The 26,995-nt window shown below is 37.5% G+C and overlaps 1 protein-coding gene across 4 annotated transcripts in view; it reads right to left on the reverse strand.

Annotated features, from left to right (window-relative positions):
* Positions 1-485: 485 nt before the first annotated feature.
* Positions 486-26,995, reverse strand: part of SEMA3C (semaphorin 3C) — a 116,723-nt gene continuing 90,213 nt past the window's right edge. For all 4 annotated transcript variants that reach the window (XM_064656429.1, XM_064656427.1, XM_064656428.1 and 1 more), the window contains 7 exons: positions 24,267-24,489; positions 15,650-15,738; positions 13,476-13,517; positions 12,061-12,218; positions 8,677-8,744; positions 5,891-6,021; positions 486-4,153 (listed from right to left, as the gene is read on the reverse strand). In XM_064656429.1, the coding sequence (XP_064512499.1) occupies positions 3,740-4,153; positions 5,891-6,021; positions 8,677-8,744; positions 12,061-12,218; positions 13,476-13,517; positions 15,650-15,738; positions 24,267-24,489 (1,125 nt within the window). In that variant the 3' untranslated portion in view covers positions 486-3,739. The remainder of the gene's footprint in view (positions 4,154-5,890; positions 6,022-8,676; positions 8,745-12,060; positions 12,219-13,475; positions 13,518-15,649; positions 15,739-24,266; positions 24,490-26,995) is intronic.

The raw sequence follows: 26,995 nt of genomic DNA on the forward strand, positions 1-26,995 counted from the left end.
GTTTTTTGTTGGGTTTTTTGGGGGGTTGGTTTTTTTTGGGGGGGGCGGAGAGGCTGATGGTTTGCTTTTTGGGGTTTTTTGGGGTTTTTTTTTGTGTGTGTGCTTTTTTCTTTCTTTTTCTTTTTTTAGTGTAATACAAGTAGAAAGCATTTACACTTAACTCCCCTTTTTTTGTCAGACATTTCTGACTGACTTTATACTAATTTTTTCTTCTCTTTTTTTTTTTTCCAATGAATAATAAGTTAATCTGCTTATACGCAAGGTGTTTATAAGGGATAATTTCTGAAAGAATTAACCTCTGACTCCTCATGAGTTCCTTGATATATCTGTGACTGAGTATTCAGCCCAGAATAGGGCTCAAAACTGACCAATACCTGATGCTACAAGTATTTTCTTGTTTAGAAAGTCTAAGGGATTGTTTTTCATTTTTTTTTTTCTAAGTTTCCTTATTTTTAACACATATCCATAAGGGGGAAGACAAAAAATTGTTAAGGTGTTGCAATACACTTTATTTTGTCAGGCAAACAGCATTTTAGATATTCAATTAAATAGCACTATGTTAAACTACATTTTGTTCTTTCTTACACACTATATGATGCATATTCACTGTAATGACAGTTTCATCATGCTAGGAACTTATACACATACCTACACTTTTAAAAACCAGATTTTCTTAATAAAACACACATATCTACAGTAACAACAATTGCAAAGAACACATTGTTAGGTCAAGATTTCAGCAAACTTTACAAACTACACCAAATAAAAACAGCAAAAAAATATCAGTACACGGTGAAGTTCTTAGCAGAGAACATATCTTTACATTTGGTGAAGTTATGCCTAGAAGTCATTTTTGCTTTCGTATTTTTTTAAGGAATAAAATTATATACATTATTTAGTAATTCTCAAAATAGGAAGTATTAAATAGCACAAATAATATTACAGTCTTAAGTTTTGGTGTTACCTACAGTAGAGGGGCTACTTTAAACAAATAAAAATTGCAGTTTGTCTATTCTGTACACTTAAGGCCAAACCCTCAGCTGGTATCAACCACAGTAGCTAAATGGACAGCAAGGAAGTTACATTAGTTTATACCAGCTGAGCATCTGGCTCCAGACTACTCTATACATGGGGAAGGTTCCTAAAGCATGGGAGCTTGGACCAGTTACGCACTGACAGAAGCTTATTATATATATATATATATATACTGACGTTCTCATGCAGCAGGAAAAACTGTTAGCTTAAGTGTAATCCCTTAAACAGTCATACCATAATAATGGTATATGAAGCAGCTTTAAAAATATTATTTTATAATCATATGAAACTCTGAGCTATGCTGATTGTTTTAATGGAATCCCTTATTGCCAATATTCTATTAGAAAACAGTGTAACTGTAATTTCTGAGGCCTAATGGGGGCCTATTAAACTATCACTGTACCTAACCACTTACAGGGCAAATTGTGCCCTTAAATACCTATTAATCACTGTATTCCATCTGGAAGCAATTACGAGCCTCACAATAGACATTAGTATCACACTAACTCTGCAGTGAATCTGCTGGGAAAATAGGAAGGGCATGGCAGCATACAGAGAATATGCACTAGTGTCATTCCAGGAGGTAGTTCTATTTCATGGCACTCGATTTTTGGTTTGTCACTTACATACTTCAGAAGTCAGTCATCCTCAGGAAAAAAAAAAAAAAAAGAAAGCAGTGTGCTGTACCGAAAGTCAGCTGGCAAAAAAACCCAGACCCAACCAAACCCTTATTTTCTCTCACCCATTTCAGGTTTTTTTTATTTTTGTTTTTGTTGTTTTTTTTTCTCCAGAGTCTGCTTTGCCAGGTCTTGGGGCCAAATCCAAGCTCGCTGAAGTCAAAACTCCCTGACAATTTCCATAAGAAGGTCCTTAGTTACCAGTGGCTAAATATTGCTGAATTAGGCCTTGATTAAGGAAAGCACTTAACTAGATAGCAATATATGAGCAGGCCATGTTTTTTGATGCAAGCAATAATAACAAATTAAATTCAAAGGGCTCCCACCAGCATCCAAAGGATTCAGAAACAATGTTTAAGTGGTTAGATCAGGGCCCATTTCCCAGCTATTCTGCATCAGGTGGTGATAAAGTGACACATCTAAGTGATACCAGGTAAATACCAGTGTTACTTCCATTACCAGATCTTTGGGCACAAAACCCCATGCCTTGTAGAGTTACTCTCAGAGTATTCTAATAGAAGTAGAATTTTAACTTAACATAGCTCAGTCTTGAGCCGAACATCAGTTTGTATTTTTGAATAGTATCATAAATAATCATATTTTTTCTAAGGTACTCACACATTTTTAATGCTTCAAACAGACGCAGTGGCTTCCAGAACACTCTTACATAGTAAAATGATTGATGATTTGTCCCTGTTTTTTGGCATTAGTGTTGCTCAAAAAAAAAAAAGGTGATTGTTTTTCTTAGGATGGCTTGATGCACATTCACCCAAATTTTAACAAAACTTACTTCATTAGACCTGACAGCTGCTTCTTAAGCAAAAGATTTCTTTTGGTTTTTGACCCAAACCCATATTTCAGTTTTATTTTTCCCTCATTCTTTTTTTTTTTCTTTTCCTGATCTGCTTTTCAGTAGAGAACTGAAAGCAGGAAGAAATTGGGAAAATAAGATGGAAAAGAAAAAGGGTACAAAGACTGGAAAATGGGAATGGTTTAATTAAAAAATTCTAGTTAAAATATTTGCAACTTTGAGAAAACAGTTGAAAAAATAATGTTTTAAATTTTTCTAAGATACTTATGACTTGTTTCCACATTGCAGAACCAGCTCCAATTTAATCATGGAACAGAATACAAATAATCTATGATTTTCATTTCTGAGTAAACACTAGACAGTATACCTACATTCTGTCCTTTGCAAAAAAATTGGAGTGTAATCTGTTTGAAAAATAGCTAAAATACCTAAGTCACTTAGGTGTTTTTCAAAATTCTGTGTATAATGAACATTCTCTTGGTACCTTTGTGCTGCTTATAAAGCTACGTAGTGTTATAGGATACCCTATTTTAATAAAAATCAATATGAGCAGAGATATTTTAAGTTACATTCCAGATCTCACTAATTTATTACAACTCATACTATGCACAATAATCAGTGCTTCCTTTGATAAAGTCTTTGTTTTTCTTCTATTTGTTCCTTCATTTGACCTCTGAATGAATGAAACATTTCTACTATACTTTATTTGCTTCCTATCAGCATGCATTCACATGATTTGGACAATGAGTGAAAGCTGTAAACCCAATATTGAGCAGTAAACAAGAAGAAACTCATGTTCTTAAATGCAGTGCAAGAAATCCTAGTACCACCCTACTTTGAGATACATCTTACCCCAGATTCTTTCACCACCATTCTAGCTGGTACAGTTCCAGAGGTAAAAGTTAATTTTGTAAAAATTTCTACTCAGCTTTAATTAAATACTGAGATGTTAAAGATGAATCTGGTTTAAGATGAATACCCAGTTCTGCGTCTAGGACAGAGCCCAGCCTAGTGTCAGTAAGCATCTAGGAAAAAAAATGCTCTAAGTTATTTTCTTTAGATAAGTTACACTGCATTTCATTGGGAGAGAGATCTTTTCCAAGGCTTGTTGGCTTTTCATTTAATTTTTTTATCATATTTGCTCAAATTTGTTCTCAACAGACAAATATAAGCCCCCTACAGTGAGGAGAAAGATACCTATTACTATAAAATAAAATTAAGATCCAGGTAATTGATTCCTTCTATTTCTACTTTTCCTGCTATTGATGAGGGCCTTCAGTTTGCTGTAGTCACCTCTCATCTTCTGGGATTCTTCCCTCTGCTGACTTGGCTGTCTGCTGTCTTTGCAGTACTGGTTAATCATCTGCATCTCGGAGTGGCTGAAAGCTCCCACAAAGTCCTTTGGGTGGAACTGCAGTGCTCGCACTGAGCTGGCCCAGGCCCAAGGGGACCACTTGTCAGTCATGACGGCCACCATCTCTGAATCCAACACCTTGAAGTTGATCTTTGCCAAGGTCTGCTTGAAGCTGTTCTCCGTCGCGATGCAGTGGTAAAGCCCCCGGTCGCTGTCCTGCACAGAGCGAATGAGGAGTCCTTGCTCAGTAGCTATGATCCTCTCATTCAGCTTGACCTGAAGAGCAGAAAAGCAGAAGGAACTTTTTAGGGAATGTTATGGAACAACATAGTATTGGACCTTTTGGTAAGTTTCACTTCAAACACGACTTCCTTTCTTAAAAGTTGCTATATATTTATATATATATATGTTTTCATAATGTTCAAATAGCAGAGTTGAAGAAATGAACTTTTATTTGCCAGAATTACACCCCTGAGAATGTCTCTTCCAGCATCAGAGATTGCTGCTGAGACTCAGCTGAAGAAAGGTGCAGGACTGGAGGAGTTCATTTGGCATTGAGCACAAAGTGGCTTCTCATTAAATATTTTGACTTTGAGCAGGTTCCTGGGGCTAACTTCTGAAGAATTCTTATATGCTTTTCAGAGGCTATAGCCTGGTATAAAAATTATCATTGCAGTAGCCTCAGTTTGGACTTGGCTCATTGGAAACCAAAAGCTATTCTACTCTCCTGTTTTCTTTCTGTCTTCAGACTCTGGACAGTCCCAGGAGACGGTCACATGATCTGAAAGAAGCAAGTTACCATAGCTTGTTGAGTTATCATCCAAAATAAATGACTGTGCAGATGTCCTTTTGCATATCAGCTGTGAAGTAAAAATGTCTAGTTCAACCCATTATGAAAGAAAACCTGTGCTGGTATTTTTGTGAATGATTTTTCTATTTTGCTACTGCACTTTGCATTATACCTAATACTCTTGCTTCACTTATTATAGTATTATTCTATTGTAAAATTTTGTAGGCATTGTGGAGGATTTCCAGAAATATGAGGGCCTGAAATGTAATTAACCCTTTGACGCTTTAGTTTTCCTGTTGCTATTTGAAACTGCATTGATTCTAATTCAGTTATTGAACATAAGAACAAAAAAGGGAGATGTTCTGTTGAAGCAAAGGGTTAAAGAACTGCACCTATTGCCAGCACATGGCTTGAGTCTTTGAAGAATAAGTGAGAAAACTCACTGAGAGGCTTCTAAGTCCCCTCTGTTTTTGCAAAATGGCCTGATAGGAGAATAATGCTTTTCACTATTTATAACCTATCAAAAGACACCACATTACTTAATGGTTCCTTTGGAAAGATGTTTCTTTTTATTCATATAGTAACTGCCTTGGATTTGAAATGGATTTTTTCCCCTTTTAAATTACTTAAGGAAGGTACATTCCCCATAAACAATCATACTGTATATTACAGTGCTGAAACTCGAGAGCCACAGAGACTGCAGTAATGGAAAATGTGATTGCACCATGGTGAGGAAATGCTTTTGTCAATACGTGTTCTTACCCTGGACTAGCTTCGTGCTAAAGAAACCTTTCACATTTTTCCCACTTTTGCCTTTTATCTCTTCAATAGCACAGAGGGGCTACTCCATGCTGACTTCTTCCTGAACTTTATGCCAGTTATTGCTTTTCTGCCTATTTCCTTAGATCAAGAAGAAGTTCTGAGTGCTGCAAACCTTCAGCTTGCAATTAGTAAGGTGTGAGGGAAAAATTCTTTAATTTTCTGATAGCTGTTTTGATCTGATAGAAACCACTGGGGCTGAGGATGAAGTCCCAGCTATACTGAAGAGTCTGCTCTTATTCATATGAGTCAATGCTGGTCACTGTCCTGCATCCACACAAGTTCTCCAGCTTCACTATAGCCAGACTGCCTGGTGAAAACACAAACTGTCCCCTGCCTTTGTCTGGGGAGGGAATGTGATGCTGACTGAGGATCCTCTCAGAGCTACTGCTCACATTACTCACCTCTTTCCTCCTGTCATTGTCTTTCTGTAGCAGCCACTTAATAGAAGCCTGAGGAGATTTAGGTGTGCATTCCAGAAAGGTGGTGTTGTTTTTCACTCCATACTGAACTATTTCTGCAGCATTTCTGTATGCTAGAAAAAAAAAGAAAACAGGTCAGGATACTGTGAATGGTGATTTAATGTAGAAAACAGGTAGCTGTTTGCAATACAGACAAAATGAAGTATGTCTGATTCTGATATTGGCCAATAATAAGTAATTTAAGGGAAAAAATTTTCAAAGAAAATAAATGAAATGTGAAGAAGCACATTCAGTTCCAAGTACCAATGTTTTTAGAGTGACATGGTCTGTTCTGAGAAATTAGGATACCTGTATCCTGGTAAGCCTTGCTGATGGGGTAGCTGAGCCCAGGGATATTTTTCTCTGAAATTATTTCATTCTCCACTATTCCAAAGGAGAATGAAGCATTTAATATATTTCTTCACACTTCACCATTAACAATGAGTTAAGGGAATATGGTTGTATGACCAAAATAGAGCAGCATGCCCTAAAGAAATCTCCAGCTACTCCAGCTGCGAGCAGCATCACAGGGAAGAGAGAGAGAGCAGGCTGGGCTCCCGCTCTTCTGCTTCTCTTCCAACACAAGGAAGGGACTTGGCTCTCAATCTTAAATGTGATGAATACGTAGACAGGCCAGCAACAGAGAGAAAGACAGATTTATAGCACTCCAGTAACACCTGGGCAAGTGCTGAGCATATGTCATCGCTTAGACTTGTTGTGTCCCTTTATAGTCTCGATGGGTGAACAATTGGCAGTCACTGACAGAAACTTTTAGGTGCTTATTGCTTGGCCCAAACCATATTATTTGTTCTGAAAACAAAATACCTCCAGATTTAAAAGCTTGCTTCATAAATGAAATACAATTCTTTTTTTTTTTTTTGAGAAAGGAGCAATGGACACCAAATAATATGAGAAGTGCAAATACCTAGAGGTTACATGTCTAAAATCTGACTCTGTTTTTGAACAGTCCTAAGACTGGTTTTCCTCAGACTCTACTTTATCTCCCATTCTTTTCAGCTACTTTCATCAACTGATACGTGAAATTAAAATCTATTCTACTAAAGGAAGGAGACTGCCTGGTTCTAGTCCTTCAAACTTTTTAGCACATTTATGATATTGTACCAAAACAAATTCTAACTTTAGCAGAATAACACAGAAATATTTTGTATTCAAAGGCCATAAGCCACGAAATAACTTATCTGTGGGCTGACCTATCTGTAGCTGTGGAGAATCACAGGTGTACCACAATATTACTTTTATGTATACTGGAACTAGGTGTACCACAGACAGACAATTTTCTCTGTTTAATTGATCAATATATATATAATGTTCTGCTTACTCTATACTACTACAACTTATACATGCTGACAAAAAGATTGAGAGAACACAAATGCATTTCTCTAATGGCCATAAGGCCTAACACAAGCATAACAATATTAAACAGACATTTGAAAAGCAATCATACAAGACCCTTAGTTCATGATGATGTATTTAAAAATTACAATATGCCAAAAATATTGAGTTTATACATGCTTAGGGGGCTACGGCACAGAACCTACCGTGTTTAAAGGCTTTGATTCAACATTATGGTTCTCTATGAACTTGGAAGATTTCTTGCTATTGCCTGTCTCTCTGCTCTTTTGTCCTGTAGACAGATTTCATTTTTTCCCCCAAACATAGTAGTTTTGCTATAAATGGCCCTCATTATATTTTGAAATAGTCTAAATTGCTGTTTCTGTTTTATCTTGTTTTCCACCAGGGAAACAACTGCCATCTACCTATGCTATATCCCACTTCTGTCACCGAGACATCCTTTATAAAGTGGCTAAAACACATAAATCTATAAATACATCCACATCAAAAAAGTGGTTGGAAAACAAGAAACCTGTTTTCCAAGACTGTCAAGGTTGAAACATTTGTTTCCCCTCAGCCCAGAAGGCAGAGAGTTGACATTCTCACATTTTCCACATGGAATGAGAAGACACCCACCCTTGGGACAGACAGTGGGTGGGAGGTCACAGCACATGCCTGCAAGGGAGGATACACAGCTCAAGTTACTTCAATACGGATCTCTCAGAGCTCAGGTGCATATTCTAATGCTGGGGTCAGCTTTTGTAGTTACCTGTTCAAGCTACTCAGTTTCATATAAATGATCTAATAATGAATCATGGGGAAAGACCCATTTGAGCTGAGGAATCTACACCCACTGACTGCTGTGGTCTTTTTTGATCCAGGACATTTTTCTGAGACCCCGTGGAGACCGTTTCAGTAGAATTATTATTAATGGAACTTTTTTCACAGGTAATTCTTAAAACATTGCTCTTCTATTAAAAAAAAAAAAAAATCAGTAAAAAATTTACAGTCAGCTCTATTATTTGGTCTCCAGATGGTATGGATGAGAATGCACTTCAAGATTCAGGATCATAAGCAGAAGTGAAAGGAGCATAATTCTCTGATGTGTGCCCCTGGTCTGATGGCATATATGGCCAACTTCTCATTTTGAGTATGATGAACTATGTATTTCATGGTTCATCATTCTAAATATATTCTATATATTCTATATATGCAAGTTTCATGCAATTGCAAGAAAAGGTGCTGAAACCAAACCAACCCAAAACTTGGACTTGGAAAATAATTATGCTTTACCAGTAAACCACACAGATAATGTGAGTTGTGATGAATCACACAAAGGTTCTTTATATAGTATGAGGATCTCTAAATTATAGTACCTTTCAGGTTGAAACCTCGGCACTGAGTCAGAGGGTTTCCATGTCTCACATCTTGCCTGCGACTCCTCCTGCAGTATTTTGTAAAAAAAAAAAATGTTATTCCAAGATAACTACACTGCAAATAAACACTTTTTTATTTTTGGATTTTTTTTTTTTTTTTTTACTAGATCAACTGTTAGGGCTAGTTCATTACCTACTGTGAGTGTGCTTTACTCTTGGCAGGCTTGCTAGAGTGGAGATACTGTATAAGTGAAGAATCAGTTTGTTGAAGTTTATAAAATGGTTGTAGTTTTGGTAGGTAAAGTAGTTTTCCAATGGAGGCATAGAGTTGGAAGGACTAGAAGTGATACATGAAAAAGACATCTGTTCATTCATGAAGACCTAACATTCAAAGCCAGAAGCCCCAGCTGGAGCTCTTCATAAAGGCAAGCACCTAAGAATGAGATGCATGAGAGTCATAGTGCTCATACCTAATGTACCAGCAGAAAATTATGATATAGGGCATGCTCCCTCCCTAGTTTTAGCAGGCACCATATTTTTGGAGCCTGTAGCCACCTTGGCAGCAGAGTGACTGAAGTGTTCATCCAGAATGGTGGAGAGCTAAGATTCCATTCTGTTATTTACTTGAGGGATGCGACTATTTCGAAAATATAATAGAACTCAGTAAGTATCAGAATACTTCTAAATGGAGACTTTATCATATTATCTGGATGACTGATGCAAAATCATAATTCTGTACCAAATTGTCTAGGGAGCTTACTGGGACTGGGAATACTGGCATTTCAGTCCTCAGCTAGGAGGTCACAGCTCACAGAAGTCAGTGCATGAAAAGCTGGTACACAAATTTTTTAATCGTAAGATAAATTATTTTCTTTGCTAAATATTCTGTAAGGTAGTTCAGTATTTATCAACTTGAAAATATATTTGTGAGAGGTTGTTGCAACTGGATGTTGCTGTGATATGTGACAGCTGTATTCTGAACCATTGCACTACGGGCTCTCAGGACCCAAAACCAGAAAAAGCCCCAGGAGCTGCAGTACCACTGAGTGAAGGGTGATGCCTCTATGGCCACATTATTCCAGGTAGTGCACAAACACCCAGAGACAGTGCTTATAATCCTCTGTCACCTGATCCTTCACTGTATTGTTTGAAAAGGAAACATTTGAAAGGTAATGTTTCAAAGGAGTAATTTCTGACATTCCAAGTATAGTTTTGATGCTTACCATCAAAAATATTTCATGCTATGCCTTGGGTTTTTAATCCTTGTAAAGTATTTATGTGAGTCAAAGGAGGCAATGGAGAATTTCTGAGTAAATGTCAGGATTCCTGTGCTACTACTGTGAGCTGCTCCACAGTGTCAGAAATGGCATGTCATTTGCATTAAGCACTTCTGAGAATGTAAATTTACAGTTTGATATTTATAAAAAAAAAAAAGAAGTGGTGGTTAGAAAATTAAGCTAATACTGTCAGGAGTTTGGGGATAAATCAATGTTGGATGAGGAACTACAGTAATTCACGGGAGACAGAAGTGTCAAAAGAAGGAAATAAGCAAATGCATGCAGCAGAAACTACTGTCTAGACTATAGGATTTGGCTCTAATCACCAATGTTTTCTCCTTCATACTCTGTCTTGTTAGATAAATTTCCTTCACATATGAAAACCAAACTTTTTTCCAGACAGTTTTAGGGGTTTATTTTGGTTTGATATAAAAACTGCAAACAAAATGTCAGCGTGAAAGCAAGCCCCAGTGGAAATAACCATGGGTGGGTGTATATAATGGGGATGGCAAGGCATCCACTGGAAACTGCAGAGGCTGGGTATATCCGACTGCTCCTTGTACCTTTCAGCAGCTATGTTAGTGTAGGACTAAGGTGGTCTGAGACTTGGGGATTTTTCTTTTCTCTCTCCCCCCCCCCATCTTCTGACCTTTGTTCTATGGAAGAAAACAATCAGTTTGCAGAGTTGTGGCTGAAAGAAAGCAGTAAAAACTGCATGTACTTTACCAATTGCTACATGGCCAGGTTGGGCTTTACTTTGTAATCTCAAATAAGGAATGAGTCAAGAAAACTGCAATGACAAAAACCAATTGTCTTTAATCCCAGGGGATGACATTGTTATCAGCTGTTTGGATCACTGGAGCAGATCCAAGCTTTGCCTGTCTCCCTCCATGAGGATACAGGAGTAACACCCGGTAAATGTATTTGTGGCCTTCTGCATATGCAGCTCAGGTGCAGGCAGTGAGCACTGTGACACACAGTAGGTAAAGCTCTGGCACGGAACCATAGAATAGAATCATGGAATCATCTGGGTTGGAAAAGACCTCTAAGATCATGGAGTCCAACCATTAACTCAGCACTGCCAAGTCCACCACTAAACCATGTCCCTAAGCTCCACATCTATGTGTTTTTTGAATGCTTCCAGGGACAGCGAATGCACCACTTCCCTGGGCATCCTGTTCCAATGCTTCACCCTCTCACCGAATAAAGTTTTCCTAATATCCAATCTAAACCTCCTCCAGCACAACTTGAGGCTGTTTCCTCTTGTCCTCTCACTTGTTACCTGGAAGGAGAGTCTGACCCCCACCTGGCTACACCCTCCTTTCATGTCGTTGTAGAGTGCATGAATCTGAAAGGTTTGTCTCCTCTGCAGTAAGACTTCATTGTGTATTCTGTAACTTTATTTGTATGTGAACTGAAATCTTGGTAAGACAAGAACTCACTACAGCCTTCTGCTCTTAAAAGCTTCCCCTAGGAGCAGGAAAGTCGCTCCTGTTTTGCATAAGAATTATGAGATGGACTATTAGCTCTGTTGTAAATTAAAGACAAATCACTTTCCCGGTCTGCTTTAATAAATCTCATGTCAAAACCCCCAAACCTGTAGGCATTACATGGAAATCACATTTGCCTATAAGTTCCCTGGCAATAATTCTTCTCACTTAGGAGCAAATGAGGAACAAAAAAATATTAATGAATTTATTCCTCAGACAGCCCAAGAGATATTTAGCTGTATTCAGGGCTACCATAATTACATCCATAGAAGGGAACTGAATTTAAAAAAGGGAACGAATGTTTCACTGGTTTTTGTGTGCATGAGACAGATGGATTAATATTTATGATTAGGAACCATTTTTTCCTTTTCTTTTTTTTTTTTTCTGTCCATTACTTGAAATATGAAAAGCCAAGCTCTTTATCATACACTCTTGCAGCATACAATCCCTAGGTGATGAATAATTCCAAGCACAATCAGTATGAAGGTATTGTTTGTACATGCTCATGAAAGGAATGACATCCCACTCCTCCATCACACTACAACACTCCAGGCCACACAGCAGAACAAAAGCCTTCCCTCCTTGCAGATTTCACAGGGCCGTTTAATACTGCTCACCTTTTTCCTGTGGGATAAAACCTGGAGCAGGAGTTGCCATCCCAGGCGCAGTAGGGATCTCGGGCCAGGCAGCAGTCGGCACAGGCGGTCCCGTAGATGTGGCAGCGATGGAGGGACACCTGGGTGACCCCTTCATCTGAGCTCACGTACAACTGTTGCTGCAGGAGGAAATGGAAAGATTTATTTCAGATGTGGAGGAGTTTCACCCGAGACTTGGCTAACACACCTAAAAACCTTTCAATTAATTCTGGAATTAATTCAAGAACCAAGAGAGGAGCCACTAATATACATAAAGTCAATATCAACAGAAATCTCCCAGCTGAACAGGCCTATAATATTTCTACCTTCCTGCTAGAAAACACCTAGAAACACTCGGGAATGTAATGGATATTGAGTGTCATTGTTCTGTTCTTGGGCAGACAGGCTGAGTTAATATTGCTCAGATTTGAGAACTTGGTTCTTATTCAGTGAGGATTACTGGCTCGAGCCTTTGAACTAAGTATTTTCACTACACATAGTCCCTTTAATAAATATTATGCAGAGTTCCAAGCTGGATTCTCCACAGCACAGATTTCCAAGATGTAAAACCAAGAGATTATGTTGAGGCTTAGGGCCAGATTCTGACAGAGCTACCTGGAAAAATAAGCCAAATGAACTTTCATAACAAATCAGAGTTTTTGCAAAAGAAGTTCAAAGCGAATAGGTTATTACCAAAATCTGAGCCAAAATGACTGTTTTACTCAAAAAAACTAATCAATTTTTCTTAAAATATAAATTAAGTTTGAACAAAACGCTTGAAACTACTTTGATCTTTTTGTCATAAAAGTCGAACATTACACTGAATTCAATTTAGTGAATAATGTTTACTTAGTAGTAGCTTTGTGAAATATTGAGCAACATCTTGCTTGCAAAATCATAGAATACATCTTTTTAGTTTGCATGGTTAACATTTCAGCAGAAATCCTCTCAGCTGTTTTTGTTATTCTTATTGCTATCCTTTATTATTAATGAACAAAGGTGCACAATTGCACCATGAACCCAACAGCCCCAATAATGCCTTTTTACATTGATCAGACAGACTTCCAAGGGAAAATTTCCATTTAGGACTTTCGGAAAACAAGGGGAGGGCAAATTTCCTCTTTTAGTACTTTTTTTGGTTCCTTAACTGCCAAACAAAACAACAAAAAAATTGACACTTTCAGTGATTTAGAAATTATACATAATGAATAGAAATTTTATCTTAGTGGCTCTGGGGCATATAAACAGCTCCTGCAAATGTCAGTCAGGTTTTCTGTATTCATTATGGAAAATATGCCTATATTTAGTATGCTCCACAAGAATTGATATCCTAACATCTTTAAGTCAATTTGCTTCTCAGTTAATAAGCACTAATTAGCCATTCGACTTTTCTTTACCTTTTTAGATGAAATCTTCATTGTTGTTATAGGAGAATTACTCTGAAAGACAAAGTTACAAACCAGATTGTCAAGAACTCTCTTTTTAATACTGTCCCAACCTTAAAATTTAAAAAGCACTAAAACCTAAGTCCTATCTAAGAAAAGCATACATTTTCATATCCTGGAAAGGCATCACTCACTCCTACTAATTTTTTGCTATTTTCAGAACTAAACAAATGACATATATACAATTAATGTCTTGCTAATTGTTTTACAAGACATTAAACTCAACCACGTTATTATTACTAATGTGCACCAACAAGGTTTTTGTACACTTATAAATAACCTGCATCTGTGCTATCTCAGCAGTATAGGAACAATGTGTTTTAAAGCCATTACTCTAACTGTGTAATAAGAAAACATTTTTTTTCTTAGATGATGATGATAAGGAAAAATCATACAGTAGCTCAAGATGCAGATAAGAATATGACATATTTTTCCTACAAATTACCTACAGTACATACAGTTTGGTTACCATCCTATATAAAAATTCAGATAATCAATTACTAGAATATTTAAAGTGGCATGTGTGTTCTTGAATGTTTCTTTCCCACAGACAGTACTGTATACTACTGTGTGTCATCACAGCAGTCAGTTAGTGTCTGTGTCCAAATCAAATGCTAAAGAGCTGGAAAAGAAATTATTACATTCCTTGCCTTAAGCAAGTGATACAAGCCATTATTCTCATCCAAACAAGTGATAAAATCAATGGTAACAAAAATGTTCAGCATTTCTTTAAGATTAAGCATTTGCTCAGTCACAAATGAAAGCCATAACACTGGGCTAGGATTAATTGCAGTTGACTACAACACAGCAGGGAGGTCAGGACTAGAAAATCTGGCTGCGAATCCTGTGAATTGGCATAGGTTTGAAGGAGTTTAGAGCTGCAGTAGTACTTCATGAACCGTCTGGAGACTCAAGGTCAAATCCAACATTGGATTCAATGTCACATTCTCCTTTCCTTGCTTATACTCTGGAAGAGAATCACTCCTTTGCTGCTCTCAATATTTATTAGCACACAACCAGTGATCTCATCCCTGCTCTCTTGGTGAGACTCATCTAAATACCACCACGCTGCCACACAGATTGCAATGGCAGGGGTTATGATATCATGATTTTTAGGGTTCGGGATAAAAAGGTCTGTGCATAGAGGCCCGGAAACTAGGTTTAGGGTGAAGATTCCTCTCAGCCCACCTATCTTCTTGCTATATAATATCTCTTTCAGTAAGTGGAATTAGCAATACTTTACTGAAGGGTATGATTTTAGATAATCTAGGGAAATCTTCAACAAAAGCCTAGAAAGACTAATTGTGCCTTTATGAGGGTTAACACAGAGTGTATTCTTTTTCTTAAAGAAACTGTTAATTCTGTCTAGATAAAAAATCTTAAATTTTCCTTTCTGTATTCCCTGAAGGAAATAGACCATGACAAAACCCTTAACTAGGTTTATAGATGCATACTACCATTTGCCCCGAGACTACTGTTTAATGAATAGCCCATTCAAATATTTGAAAGAGATTTTTTAACATGAGGGAGAACATTTTCTTTAGGTTATTACAAGCTGTTACATGCCAGAGTGATTGACAGAGGCTATTCCCTTATTTCTCTCTGCAGTTCTTGTGTTTCTTTTCAGCTTATGTTGTGTTCACAGCTCATAGCTTTCTTGACTCCAGAGGCATGTGGCTTTGAAGAACTGAAGTTAAGCAAAAACAACACTAATTTGGTCCCATTGTGCAGCTCAGAACCAGGAAGATTATCAGATAATCAAAGTACAGAAGTCTTAGATTCCTTCTGTAAATAGTGACAGTCTCAATACATGATGCCAGTGATAAAAGTTGCCTTCTGGCAGCTACTATAACATGACCTTGTAAAAATGAGATTATCAAAATCCTTCTAGCCAGTACAACAATATAAAAAACAAGCAACTGAAATATAGAACAAAAGGACTTCAGCTAGCTACAGCCTTCATAACAGTGGATATTTTGTATTCCTCTTTGTGTATTTATCAAGCTGACAGTATGCACATTTACTTGATCTTTTATCAAATCACAGTTGCCCTAGCCAAAGTCTGTTAGAACAAGTGTTTGTGTGAACATACACATTGGAAGAGTAAAAATAGGAACAAGCCAAACCTGAAAAACTTCCAACTCTTCTAAAATGAGTTCTCCACTTGCAGAGAAGTTCGTGGGTAGGACAACAACTTTCTGTACAGTTCCTTGATCTGGAAAACGTGAGAACAAGTGAAACCATGTGAAGAGAGACCAAGGAGTGAGAGAAAGAAAAAAGGAGATCAACCTTTATTAATTATAAAAAGAAACCATCAAAGCAATTACTGTGACATGGAGAAAGATATGAAACGTTCAGTAATTTAGAGGGTTTGGGGTCAGAAAGAATAATAAGATGATTCCTTACATAGGAATACTATATATAGTATTATTGTCATATATGAACATGAAGAAGTCATGGTAAGATTGGAGTTACAGTACTACCATTAATGTTACCATTCTACACAAAAAGATCAGTCAAAACCAGTATCTTCTGTAGTAGTTGCTGTAGGCACACAGACAGAGGCAGAATCTATCCTAATGATCTTAAAGTAAAACACAGCAATATGAACAGGTAAAAGGGAGCTACTGCAGAATTTAATATATATTCATATTCAATAATAAAATGCTATGATAACTGATGACATGACAAAGCCTGCCAAAGAATAACTCTATCTACACCTAAACACAGCAAGATAAAAACGTTTTCTTAGGAAATTCAAACAATAATCAATCATTACATACTGCTAGGAGTTAATATTTTGTCCATATGGTAAAAAAGAAAAGCAAGGTGAAGTTATAGTAGCTATTATATCATAGCTGCCCTCTCAAAATACAGTTCCAAGCCTCCCAAATCCACTCAGATCAAAGGAGTAAGAAATAGAAAGGATGTGGCACTGACAGTGTTTTTGCAGGGTAGATGTGATGAGTGAGACCAAAGGGAAATTTGTGATTAGTTTTCCAAATTTGTTATGCGGAAAAAATATATGAGATGAAGGAGTCCATCTGTGAAGGCTCTTAAAGGCTGAGACAGCCTCTGAAGTATTTCTGGTGTGGCAGAAAAGACAGACTGTGGGATAATCACAAGGACAAGTATTTTTACTTGGAAGAAGCACAGCACATAGAATTCCTCTTGCCTGAAAGCCCTAGAAATTAGTCTGAGTAGATTAAATATATTTGCTCAGTATTGATTCTGAGGGATGAGAACACATGGTATAGATTCTGTTTGGCCATCAAAAGTTTTATAAGAGCTGTGCCATTAGTAAAACATTAGTACAGCACAATATAGGCAAGACATGTATTTTTACAAATTTGATACCAAGGAAAGGAAATTTCCTGTTTCACAATTCATAATATAGACAACATAAGCTGAAAAAGTGCAATTTTGCTTTTGTTTTAAGGTCAGTGACTAATTTCCATAGCTAGAGCTGCAGGGCAAGTTGGTTACTGTAAATAAGTTACATATTCTTATTTCCCCTGAGGAAACATCATCATCATCATCATCATCTAATGATAATATAATGATGATAATAATAATAATGATAATGATAATAATGATAATAATAGTAACATAATCAACAACTATTATTATTTTTATTTAAAAAAAAAAAAAGGTTTAGAGCCAGAATATTGATATTTACTGACTTGACCACACACAGAGAGCACATTGCAGTATTTTGTCTTTAAAGAAAAGAAGGAAAAGAGAAACTGAAAGCTGACAGGACTTAAAAATAGGTAGCTATCAATTGTACATGCTCAGGGCATGTTAGGCATGAATTTTTCACGAGAATTTTCTATGGAGACATTTATTCTCATTATACAATGGCATGATAAACCAGTTCCTTCTGAAGAAACTTTACTGAAACTAAATCTTGTGGTAGCACAGCTGTGGTCTAGCCTGGGTGCCAGTATTAGCAAAGCTGTGAGAACCTGAGAGAGATTTACTAACTGCCAGGACCCACCAAAGATTTAAACTGCTGCAGATGTATACCTCATTGAGGTAAGGAGAAAACAGTGTGTGTATTTCTGCTCCTCCTAAATGGACAAACCTACTCACAAATATACACGGCTTCAGTCCCGTCCACCTCTGCCTCTTTGCACCCTTTTATCAATTCCCTCTCTCTCACATTAGACTCTACGTTACAAAACACTTAATAAGAAGTGCAGGAAGGAGCTGCAGCCCTTTGTGGGTTTTTTGCAACTGCCTTTTGTGGTTTTTTTGCAACTGACATACAGGGCACTAACCATGTTGACAGTGACCTTACCTGCAAAGGAATGTGAGGCTGCTGAGCCTCTGAAGAACCGGTTTATGTCAATGATCCATTAGCACATGCCACACATTTAAAATTCCTAAATTGTCTTGAGTCCTCAAACATTGCCCTAAACTGAAGTCAGAACCTCAGGGGAGATTTTATCCTGGGCATTGGCACAGAAAATACTGATAATGTCTGACGCCAAGTCCTTGTGTCCTAATAACCTTTACTATTTGTAAAGTAGGGTCCTATCTACATTTTGTGTCACACCCCAGCAAAACACACAGAGTGAAGTATTCACTCCCTTTGGCTCAATATTTTACCATTTGCTTTGATTCAGTATTATACCATGAGGGACAGATCCTTGCAGAAAGGAATGTTCTATTGTTTTAAAGGAGACTTAATAAAAGAATTAAAATAAATATTCAAGTAGACAGTAGAAAGCTATTAATTAAATGAAATTACTTAAAGCAAGGGATTCCAATAGTCTGTACATATACAAAAATAAAATACTTCCAATAATATATAGCTTATAGGCTATAGTCCTCCCATTGCTTCTAAAAATAGTTTTTCTCCTGTTGCTCAGCCTCTTCCTTAAAAAACAAAAAGCAAGTATTTGTGCCCAATCCCCCTTCTTATTTCTTTCTCAATAGTACTGCTGTCTCCAGTGTAAAGACAAATTGGTAGCTAACAAATTAAGTCACTTACACGTGTTCATGTCAGAAAACTTATGGTATATTTGAGTTTTGTTGGAAATATTATTTACTTCTTTTTGCTAATGGTGAGGCAGTGAACTAAATTCCCTGGGTCAGGGGGAAAGTTGGAAGGGTTGCAGCACTGTGCACTGCAAGAGATTTATGCAAAGTAGTAGTGCCTGAGCTGTTTCCCAGTGTATTTCTCAATAGATAATCTTTTGCACTATAAATCAGGCAGAAGAGATCATCAAAGAAGTACAAGTAAAATTTTTTCAAGTTTGGATCAATGTATGAAATTATAAGTTAATTCTGTAAAAATCATAAAAATTAACAGGATGGTTTCCTTCACCATTTACTTGCTCCTTCCAGAAATCCACTTGAAAGCAGGCCTGCATTGCTATGATTTCACACTGTCATGAAAAAGCTACTGCGTCTCCAGAATATCAATCCACCACTGGAAGTGAAGGGCAGATTTATGCTCACCACTTCCCTGACTTTTCACCGAGAGCTGTTTGCAGCCTCACATCAACTCAGCAGTCTGTGAGTTAAGGGCAGACAGACAAACAAAAAGGAATCTCCCTCAAGCTGACCGCAAGAGGACAAGGGCAACTCAAAATGTTTTTCCATTTCAAATCTGCTTAATAACTGCAGGTGTCCCAGCCTGACATGAAGAGCAATGATAATGAAATCACGTTCCCTCTGAGAGGACTAAGAAACTGGGAACAGCAAGGGAGGAAAGTGAAGATGAAAAAATAGTGTAGAAAGTATGCAGAGTGGGAAATAAATGGAGAGGGAAGGTAGTCCAATAAATTGTTTAAGGAAAGAAGCAGAAGAGACAAAAAATAATAATAATAATCAGAATTATAATAATATTCCTTGAAATGCAAGGTGTGATTCTGGGCTGATGTTAATCAGCTAAGCTTCATCAATACCAGTTAGCCTGTGCCTGATTACATTAACTCCCAATAGGGCTGACCACGGGCAATGGGGGAAAGCAAAGCTTGATGAACAGAAATTACAAATACAGAGGTGTTTGGCTGAATCTGAAGGTCTGAGTTTAAACATCATTCTCTGAATTTTGACCAGCTTTTGTTTCTCCAGTCCTAAGTGAACACTGCAGCTGTCAGTAATGTGAGCCTCAAAGAGAATCAGGATCCATCTACCCTTGAGCCACATCACACGCACAAACTGAACAATCAACAAATAAAGAAACCTGAATTTTCCACATCATAAAAAAAATAACTGCAATGGGCAGCAATGTCTACTTTGACATGAGGTTTGAGATGCTTCTTGCAGTAATCCCCACCCCTGATGTGTCTGACACTGCTGGAGACCTTCTAAAAACTTTTCTCCATGTTGTACCTGTCAGCCTAATGGCAACTTAATTATTTTTGGTCTCTAATCTGAGTTGAGCCTGATGCACATAAATAACATTATAAAGAAAAAAAGAAAGCAAAAAGTTTACCAAATGTTTAAAATCTGTCTGTCTGAGAAAATGCTGAGGCTCAGCAGAGCACCTGAGATGGTGGCAGGTTAGCAGTCAGGGCTGACAGCCACGTTCCCACGCCCTCGGCTGTCCTTGGGTGTCTGCTGTAACTCAGAGCTCCCACCACAGACACTAATCTCTCTGTGCTTAGTTCACTCATCTGTCAAATGGGCGCAATTTTTTTCCAGCTCATAGTACCACTGTGAAGCTTCATAAAATTCAAGCTGCATCAAAGGACAAAAAGACAGATACAAATGCTCACACTCGAGGGCAATATTTTCGTACAGCCCCAGCTTGGTTAAATTTTTGGGACACAATGTGAGCTTGTTTGAATAAAAACTGAACAGGGGAAATGAAGCAGGTGGAGGTACGCCCTCTTAACTTACATATCCTCTTAAAAGGCTGTGAAAAAGCTTTGGATGAGTGGGTCAACAAAAGGTTTCGAATGACTCAGGCACAATGACCAAGAGGAAGAAGGAAACTCTATCTGATGCCTGTTGTGCCACTGTTGTGCAACATCATCTTCCAAGCTCACAGTCACGAAGTTGCAGCCAGGAAAACTATGGGAGGTAACCGTGCTCTTCTGACCAGATTATCTCTCTCCATTAGACTCTGTAGATCATTACATGATTTTGGCTATTGCCTTACTGGAGGCTACCACTGTCAGCAAGGGTTAGTTTTCCAAAAAGACAGCCATCATATGACACCATGAAAATGAGTATTACAACCTTATGCTCTGGAGGCACATACTGCATCAAGACTTTGAAAACAAATGTTGCATCAGAAAAGATAATAAGAAACATTGATCAACCTAACACCACATGAGACGCATGCAGCCGACATTAATCATCTGAATAAGTCACATCGAAGTCTGAAGTGCCTTTTTACAACAGTAACTTAGATCTCTTTCCACAAAAACATATCCTATCTTGATAGCAAGGAGCTGAAAAAAAATCCCATTGGTGCCCACAGCTGTTTAATGTACCCAAGTTTGACCCAGACATTTAAATATTTTCATAACACAAGAGCAATAAAAAACCCCATGCATAATCTTTTAGTTGTGCAATCTGTGTGTACTTTGACCAGAGGTTTTCGTACTGCAAGCAGTAGGTGGCATGCTTAATAAATAAATATTAATCTCATGAAAACGTTCTCATGGTGTTTTACCGCTGTTTTAAAATTCAGATGGAAAACAATCTACCAATGGATAAACAGAGAATATTGAAAGCTCAGGTTGTTTAGATAAAACTGAAATGAGTAAAGAAATCACAGTACAACTCTAGGGTGAATCCAAAAATTCAGGACTGAGTCCTGGCCTATCATGGAAACAGGATAATAGAAACATAACTCTAATCCCAAATTCCTGAACTGAATATGTAATTCTTCATTTCCTAGGGAAAAAAATATCATCACTATTGCACTTGTCAAATATGCAAATGAGTGATTACATTCTTTCCAAGTAAACTATGTCTTGTGTTTCTGTTTGGGAAGACAAGGTAGACAGCACTCTTCTCTTGTAGCACAGCTCTCTACCAGTCAAGACTTGCTCCTTGCTCCAAGTTAGCTCATGCCAGAGGGGAGTGAACAGATCCCTTTGGCTGGACCTAACAAAATCAGCAAGTTTTGTTAAGTGTTTTGGTAGTCTTCATTTTGAAAAGCAATGGCAAAACAGGAGATGGTTATCATTTGAAAAGTGGGTGGAGTGCCATGAGAGCAACGTCTGTCCCTGGGATTTTTGTTTGTTACATAGCCAAGCAAGGGAGAAAAGCAGCATATTAACTGTGGGCATGGACCAGCCCCTGTGAGCTCAGCACTTCTGTCTGGGAGAGCAAAGGAAACACTACATTTAGTTCACATTAATGTGAAAAAATTACAGAGCTGCCTATACCCTCCTGTGCCATGGTGACATGATGATAGCCACTGGGGTTCTCAGAGCTTTATATTTCTGTTATTCTTCACTTACATTCAGGAACTGATTTATTACTAAGGCTATCGAGGAGGAAGAGAGGAAAAGCTAAACATTTTGTGTGCTCTGCATCTGGCAAGACATAAAACACTCTGATTTCAAGCATGAGACAGGTCACTGACAGTGACAGACATAGCTGGCAACATCGCAGTTCAGCAGCAGTAACTCATCATCTGAGCTGAGTGTAATTGTCACCAGGTGTCAAGTCCCATTGTCTCTGTTTGTGGGGCTCCGGGTTCCCAAGAAAATTATCACATGAAATTCTCCTATACAATGTGGTTTTTGCATTTGCTGGGATGAACCGACACCAAAGCAAATCCCCTCTGCATTCCTTTTGACACTTAATATCTCTATCAAATCCTCCTGAGTCTCACAGAAAGCAGAGTATAAAGAAAACAAGTTTCTCCTCTCAGTGGCTGAAACTTGATCACTTTTATTTGAAAGGGCTGAGAAATGCAGTAACTTACATTGCATCAATTTCTTTTGAGGAAGACCTTGGAAGCTATTCATGTCCTGTGCCCTACTCAGGAAGAAGAATGTGTCCCCTCCAACTAACTAGCAAGCAGAAAATGATCCTTGTCTCCAGTGTAATGAAGAAGATAAAGTAATGAATATAAAGTATCAAGAGCTTCAATTATTTACTTATCTGATCCATAATGGGTCCTGTGCTGATACAAAGAAGAGGATTAACATAATGTAAGAACAAGCTGCAGTATATTGATGGGTTTTTTTAACATCTCACAAGTGTCTGTATGAGACCACACTGATCACCTAAAAACAGTCAGATGGCCATCAAAGTATAAAATGAAATTACCTACATTTATCTCTTGCAGAATTATTAAAATGCTAACAATTAATATTGTGATTTCATGCACATTTCAAGTTTTGAATACACTTCCAGTTTTAACTATCACTGCTGTATTAACAATCCTATGCGAGTTGGAAACTTATGTCTTGATCTTTTCCACTAATGTTTAGTAGAATGTTTCCCCAAATAACATTAGATGTTTATAGAGCATTTTAAGACAACGTCACCACTATATATTTAAAAAAATAATAAAATGTGAAGGGAAAGAATCCCTTCCATCAACCTGCTGGCTGAATATATCTCTACTCATACAGCACAGTATGCAGTTGGCTCCCTTGGCACACAGGCACCCTGCTGATTTTGATAGCTGGGGAGGTTTTTCTAAGAAGATTGTAGAACCTTCCTGTTAGTCCTGTCCTTGAGGGGACATTCTTGAGAGATTTTTTAGCACCCACTTCCTAAATCTATTATAACAAGATGGTTATTCCCAGCCTCATGAGAGTTTGTTGGCAGGAATGGTTATTCTGCAAACAGAAAACAACCAGGATCCCAATAATATGTGAACCATAAAAGCAATACAAGCCACCTCTGTAATCATTTTCTGATGTTCAGACATGTATTTGTTCTCCGGGAATTCTTTTCCTTTGTTCTACTTGAAACCATCTGTAGTAAAAAAGATTAGCCTCTGTGACTATCAACCTACAATGCCCTGTTAAGCCACTGGGAGTTTCAGATGTGAATGAGTCCTAGGATCTAGCAAGAGTACCACTCTGCTTGTCTGCTCCAATCAAAACAGTGTGATTCATATCTAAATATTTCAAAAAATCAAAATTGATCAGTATGAGAATCACTTGACCCTGCAGACTTCAGAAGCATAACACCAGCTTCAAATTTGATGTAACTAGAAACAAAACATAGGTTATATTAGACAGAAATTGTTTTAGAAAACTTGGATCAAATTCTGTGTGTCCACTTCAGCTAGGACTGTGATCATTTGTTTCCTTTTCTCTGCCAAGTACTTCCATATTACTACTCTTTTTTTGGCTGAGTTGCTGTTTCTGCCTTTGCAATATCCTGATAGGATCATGCTTTTCTTCAGAAGTAGTTTACATAGGATATATTAAATAATAATGATGAGAGTATACAAAAATTAGAAAGCTAGATTTGGGTATCAAATTCTTATCTTCATGTTGCAGACAAACCATATTCAAGAGAACTATAATTAGTTAGGACCAATAACACATACACTAGTGTTGATTTCTGTCTCAAATAAAATTAATATCAATACATTGTATTTCTTGCACATAACTGATGTCTATAGTAGATACAAAAATGCACAGAAAGTAAAATGAACCTAATTTATGGATTTCTATAGACATTTCTGTAGACAGCAAATGTTTCAACAAGTATTTCTGAAAGCTCTAAGTTGTACAAATCAGAGTTGATTGTAAATTTTATTGCAGTGGAGGAAAATGAATGCTGCTAATTTTGTCTTACCTGTTCCAAGAAACAAGACATGGTATCTTCCATCAGCAGCATTCACTCGATCCACAGCAATCTTTGTATACTTGTAGTCGGCTCCTATCCGGATGATTAACGGCCTCTTGTGTATTGGGTAAATGGGATTAAACATCAAAGGGTGATTCCTAATGAAGGTCACAACATCGTCTGGAAACTCTTTTGTTGTCCGCATATTAGGTGTGAAGGCTCCTCCCGGGCACTGTAAGAAACGTGCACAGTAATGCTTAACAATAGTATCTTTCAGAGAGTATTCATCTCCAAGTCATTTGCAAATATTGACAGATAAGTTGACAAAGGAAGTTCCTGAAAGAGCACTGCAGACTGACCAAAACGTGTTATGTTCCAGTAATGGGAATGAAGTGTTGAATAGCTACGCTTTGAACTCCCATCAATGCTGATAAAACAAACACAAATGTATTTTTGCACTTTCAGGACACAGCTTGATGACTAAGGTCTTTAATCCTGAACATATTTTTACATACTTTATGCTTCCAAACTGCCTGTTGAAAAAAAAAATTGAAAAAATCCAAGAGATCGGTATGGGAAGATATCAAACTTTTGCATCCGGTTTGTTACAGAATTAGTACAAAGACAAAAGACAAAATCTGACACTCAGTTGTAATTTGGAGATGATGAAAGGGCCTGTGACTCATCTTCATTTGAAAAAGCAATAATATGGAGTTGATGAGGGGGTCCTGTAACAACTCATTTATCTCTCAGAAGATTGTTTATACTTTCCCCTCTGCCTGAGAGATAACTGAGATCCATGAATACTCTGGATGCTTCTTTAAGTATAATGAAGAACCATCAAAATAATTAGCCCCAAGGCATTCTGGACCTCTAAAGAAAATAAAAAGCATCTTAGAAAACTCAACTATTTATTGAGAGTGAAACTAAAAGAAGATTGGGAAAAAAACAGGGCTATGCCAGTAACTGTTACAATGTTATGGATATACTTATGTTAATTTACATTATTCTTTTTCAGCTACCATTACTTCACTTCCTATTGCTGCCCCTGGGCTTTCATTTTCCCCCTTACCATATTTCTGAGCCGTGAAATTCTCCTTGGAGTATTGGAGCTATTCAGAAGTGTTTCAATGCAATATTTTTCCAATTGGAAAATGCTGATTTGTTCAATAAAAAGCACTTGACGGAAACTTCTTTATTTTGACGAGGGCCATTCTTACATCTAAGATGGAATTTCTGGTCAAAACCACAGACACAAAATAGCCAGTAGCTTAGGGAAAGATTTACCTCACCTGACTTCTACTGCCTTAAGTCAGACATTTATTCTTAGGTTTCCTCTGAAGTCAGTAATTCAGACTAAATGCCCTGCTTTTAGATGGCTAAAATTACATAAAATGGATCATATTCTGAGAGACTTGGAAACTCTCTGGGGATATATGAATCATGTGTCCAACCTACCTGATGAGATGAAATGTTGGAATTTGGGTCTTCACCTCTCAGGGGATTCCTCTAACCACAGGCAGGAGTGCCTGTTCTACCCTCGCTGCTAAAAGCTAATAAACTATTTATTGGGCATACCAGGAACCAAGTAGAGAGGAGACTTCAGCCTAAACCCAGGCTTCAGGATCATCTTCTGACTCAATTAGGATTGAATTATTCATACAAAGTAGAACAGCTCTCGTAGGAGTTCTTTAAAAGAAATTGCCCTGGCATCAGTTACCTCCAGGAAGAAGAACCAGAACTCAGCTCAGATATTGGTTGCTTTTCTCATTTGACATCCTTGACAACTGATTTTTCTGGGCCCTTATTTATCCTCAGGGCTTTTTTTTGGTTTTCATTAGAACTGATACTACATGCTAGCCCTCTAAGATTGTTCACAAAATTGAATTATTATCTTGCTTGCTCTACTCTTCCCCTTCCTGGCATATCCATCTACAGTTTTCCAGAAAATTTATGGGACTATCTGTTAAGATTAGCAACAAATGCTGAAAAAAGAACTGTGTTCATCATTAGCAAGATTATTCTATTTGGTAGTGCTCTGCCAGACCCCAGTTCCTCTCAAGAGGGATTCTGTTTCATAAGCACTTCAAATTAAACTTTCCTGTCTCACATAGCTCAGCTAAAAGACTTTCTATGATACTTTCAATCCTTCCATTCTTGATTTGGTGATCATAAGACTGTGACTTCCTGCAAAAATGTCTGTGTTATGGTTCACCCCAGTATGACCCTAAAAATTTACATTATATTGGTGTTCTGAGCAAAGCCTTAACAAACATCTTTAATCAATTAATTCTTTTGCTATCCCCTGTATAAAACAATGACAAACAAAAAATGTTACTATAGAACCCTATAAGCTATCCCTTTCCTGGAGGGATTGAATGTGTATCCTTCACACCTCATTCAAGGACTTGGCTACACAATCTTTCGTTCACAGTTGATCACCATGCAGTTAGATTGCAGAGAAAACCAGAATTCTTTAATTTACAGCATATTCCCCCAACATGCTGTAGGTACAAAAACTATTTCTGTAAACTCTGAAAAATGGAAACTATCCTCAAACATCACTGAATTTAGTAGCAAGCTGCCAATTATGTATTTTTTTTTTCCATAAGTAAGTTTTGCTTGTGGAGAAACAAGAAACCATTGGTATTTAGTGAAGGCCAGCCAAACACTGCAGAGCTGATCATGGCCAAAAGAACCTATTACTTTATTTAATCCTACTGAAACTACACCAAAGC

This window comes from Pseudopipra pipra, chromosome 5, assembly GCF_036250125.1.
Source record: "Pseudopipra pipra isolate bDixPip1 chromosome 5, bDixPip1.hap1, whole genome shotgun sequence".
Taxonomy (NCBI): domain Eukaryota; kingdom Metazoa; phylum Chordata; class Aves; order Passeriformes; family Pipridae; genus Pseudopipra; species Pseudopipra pipra.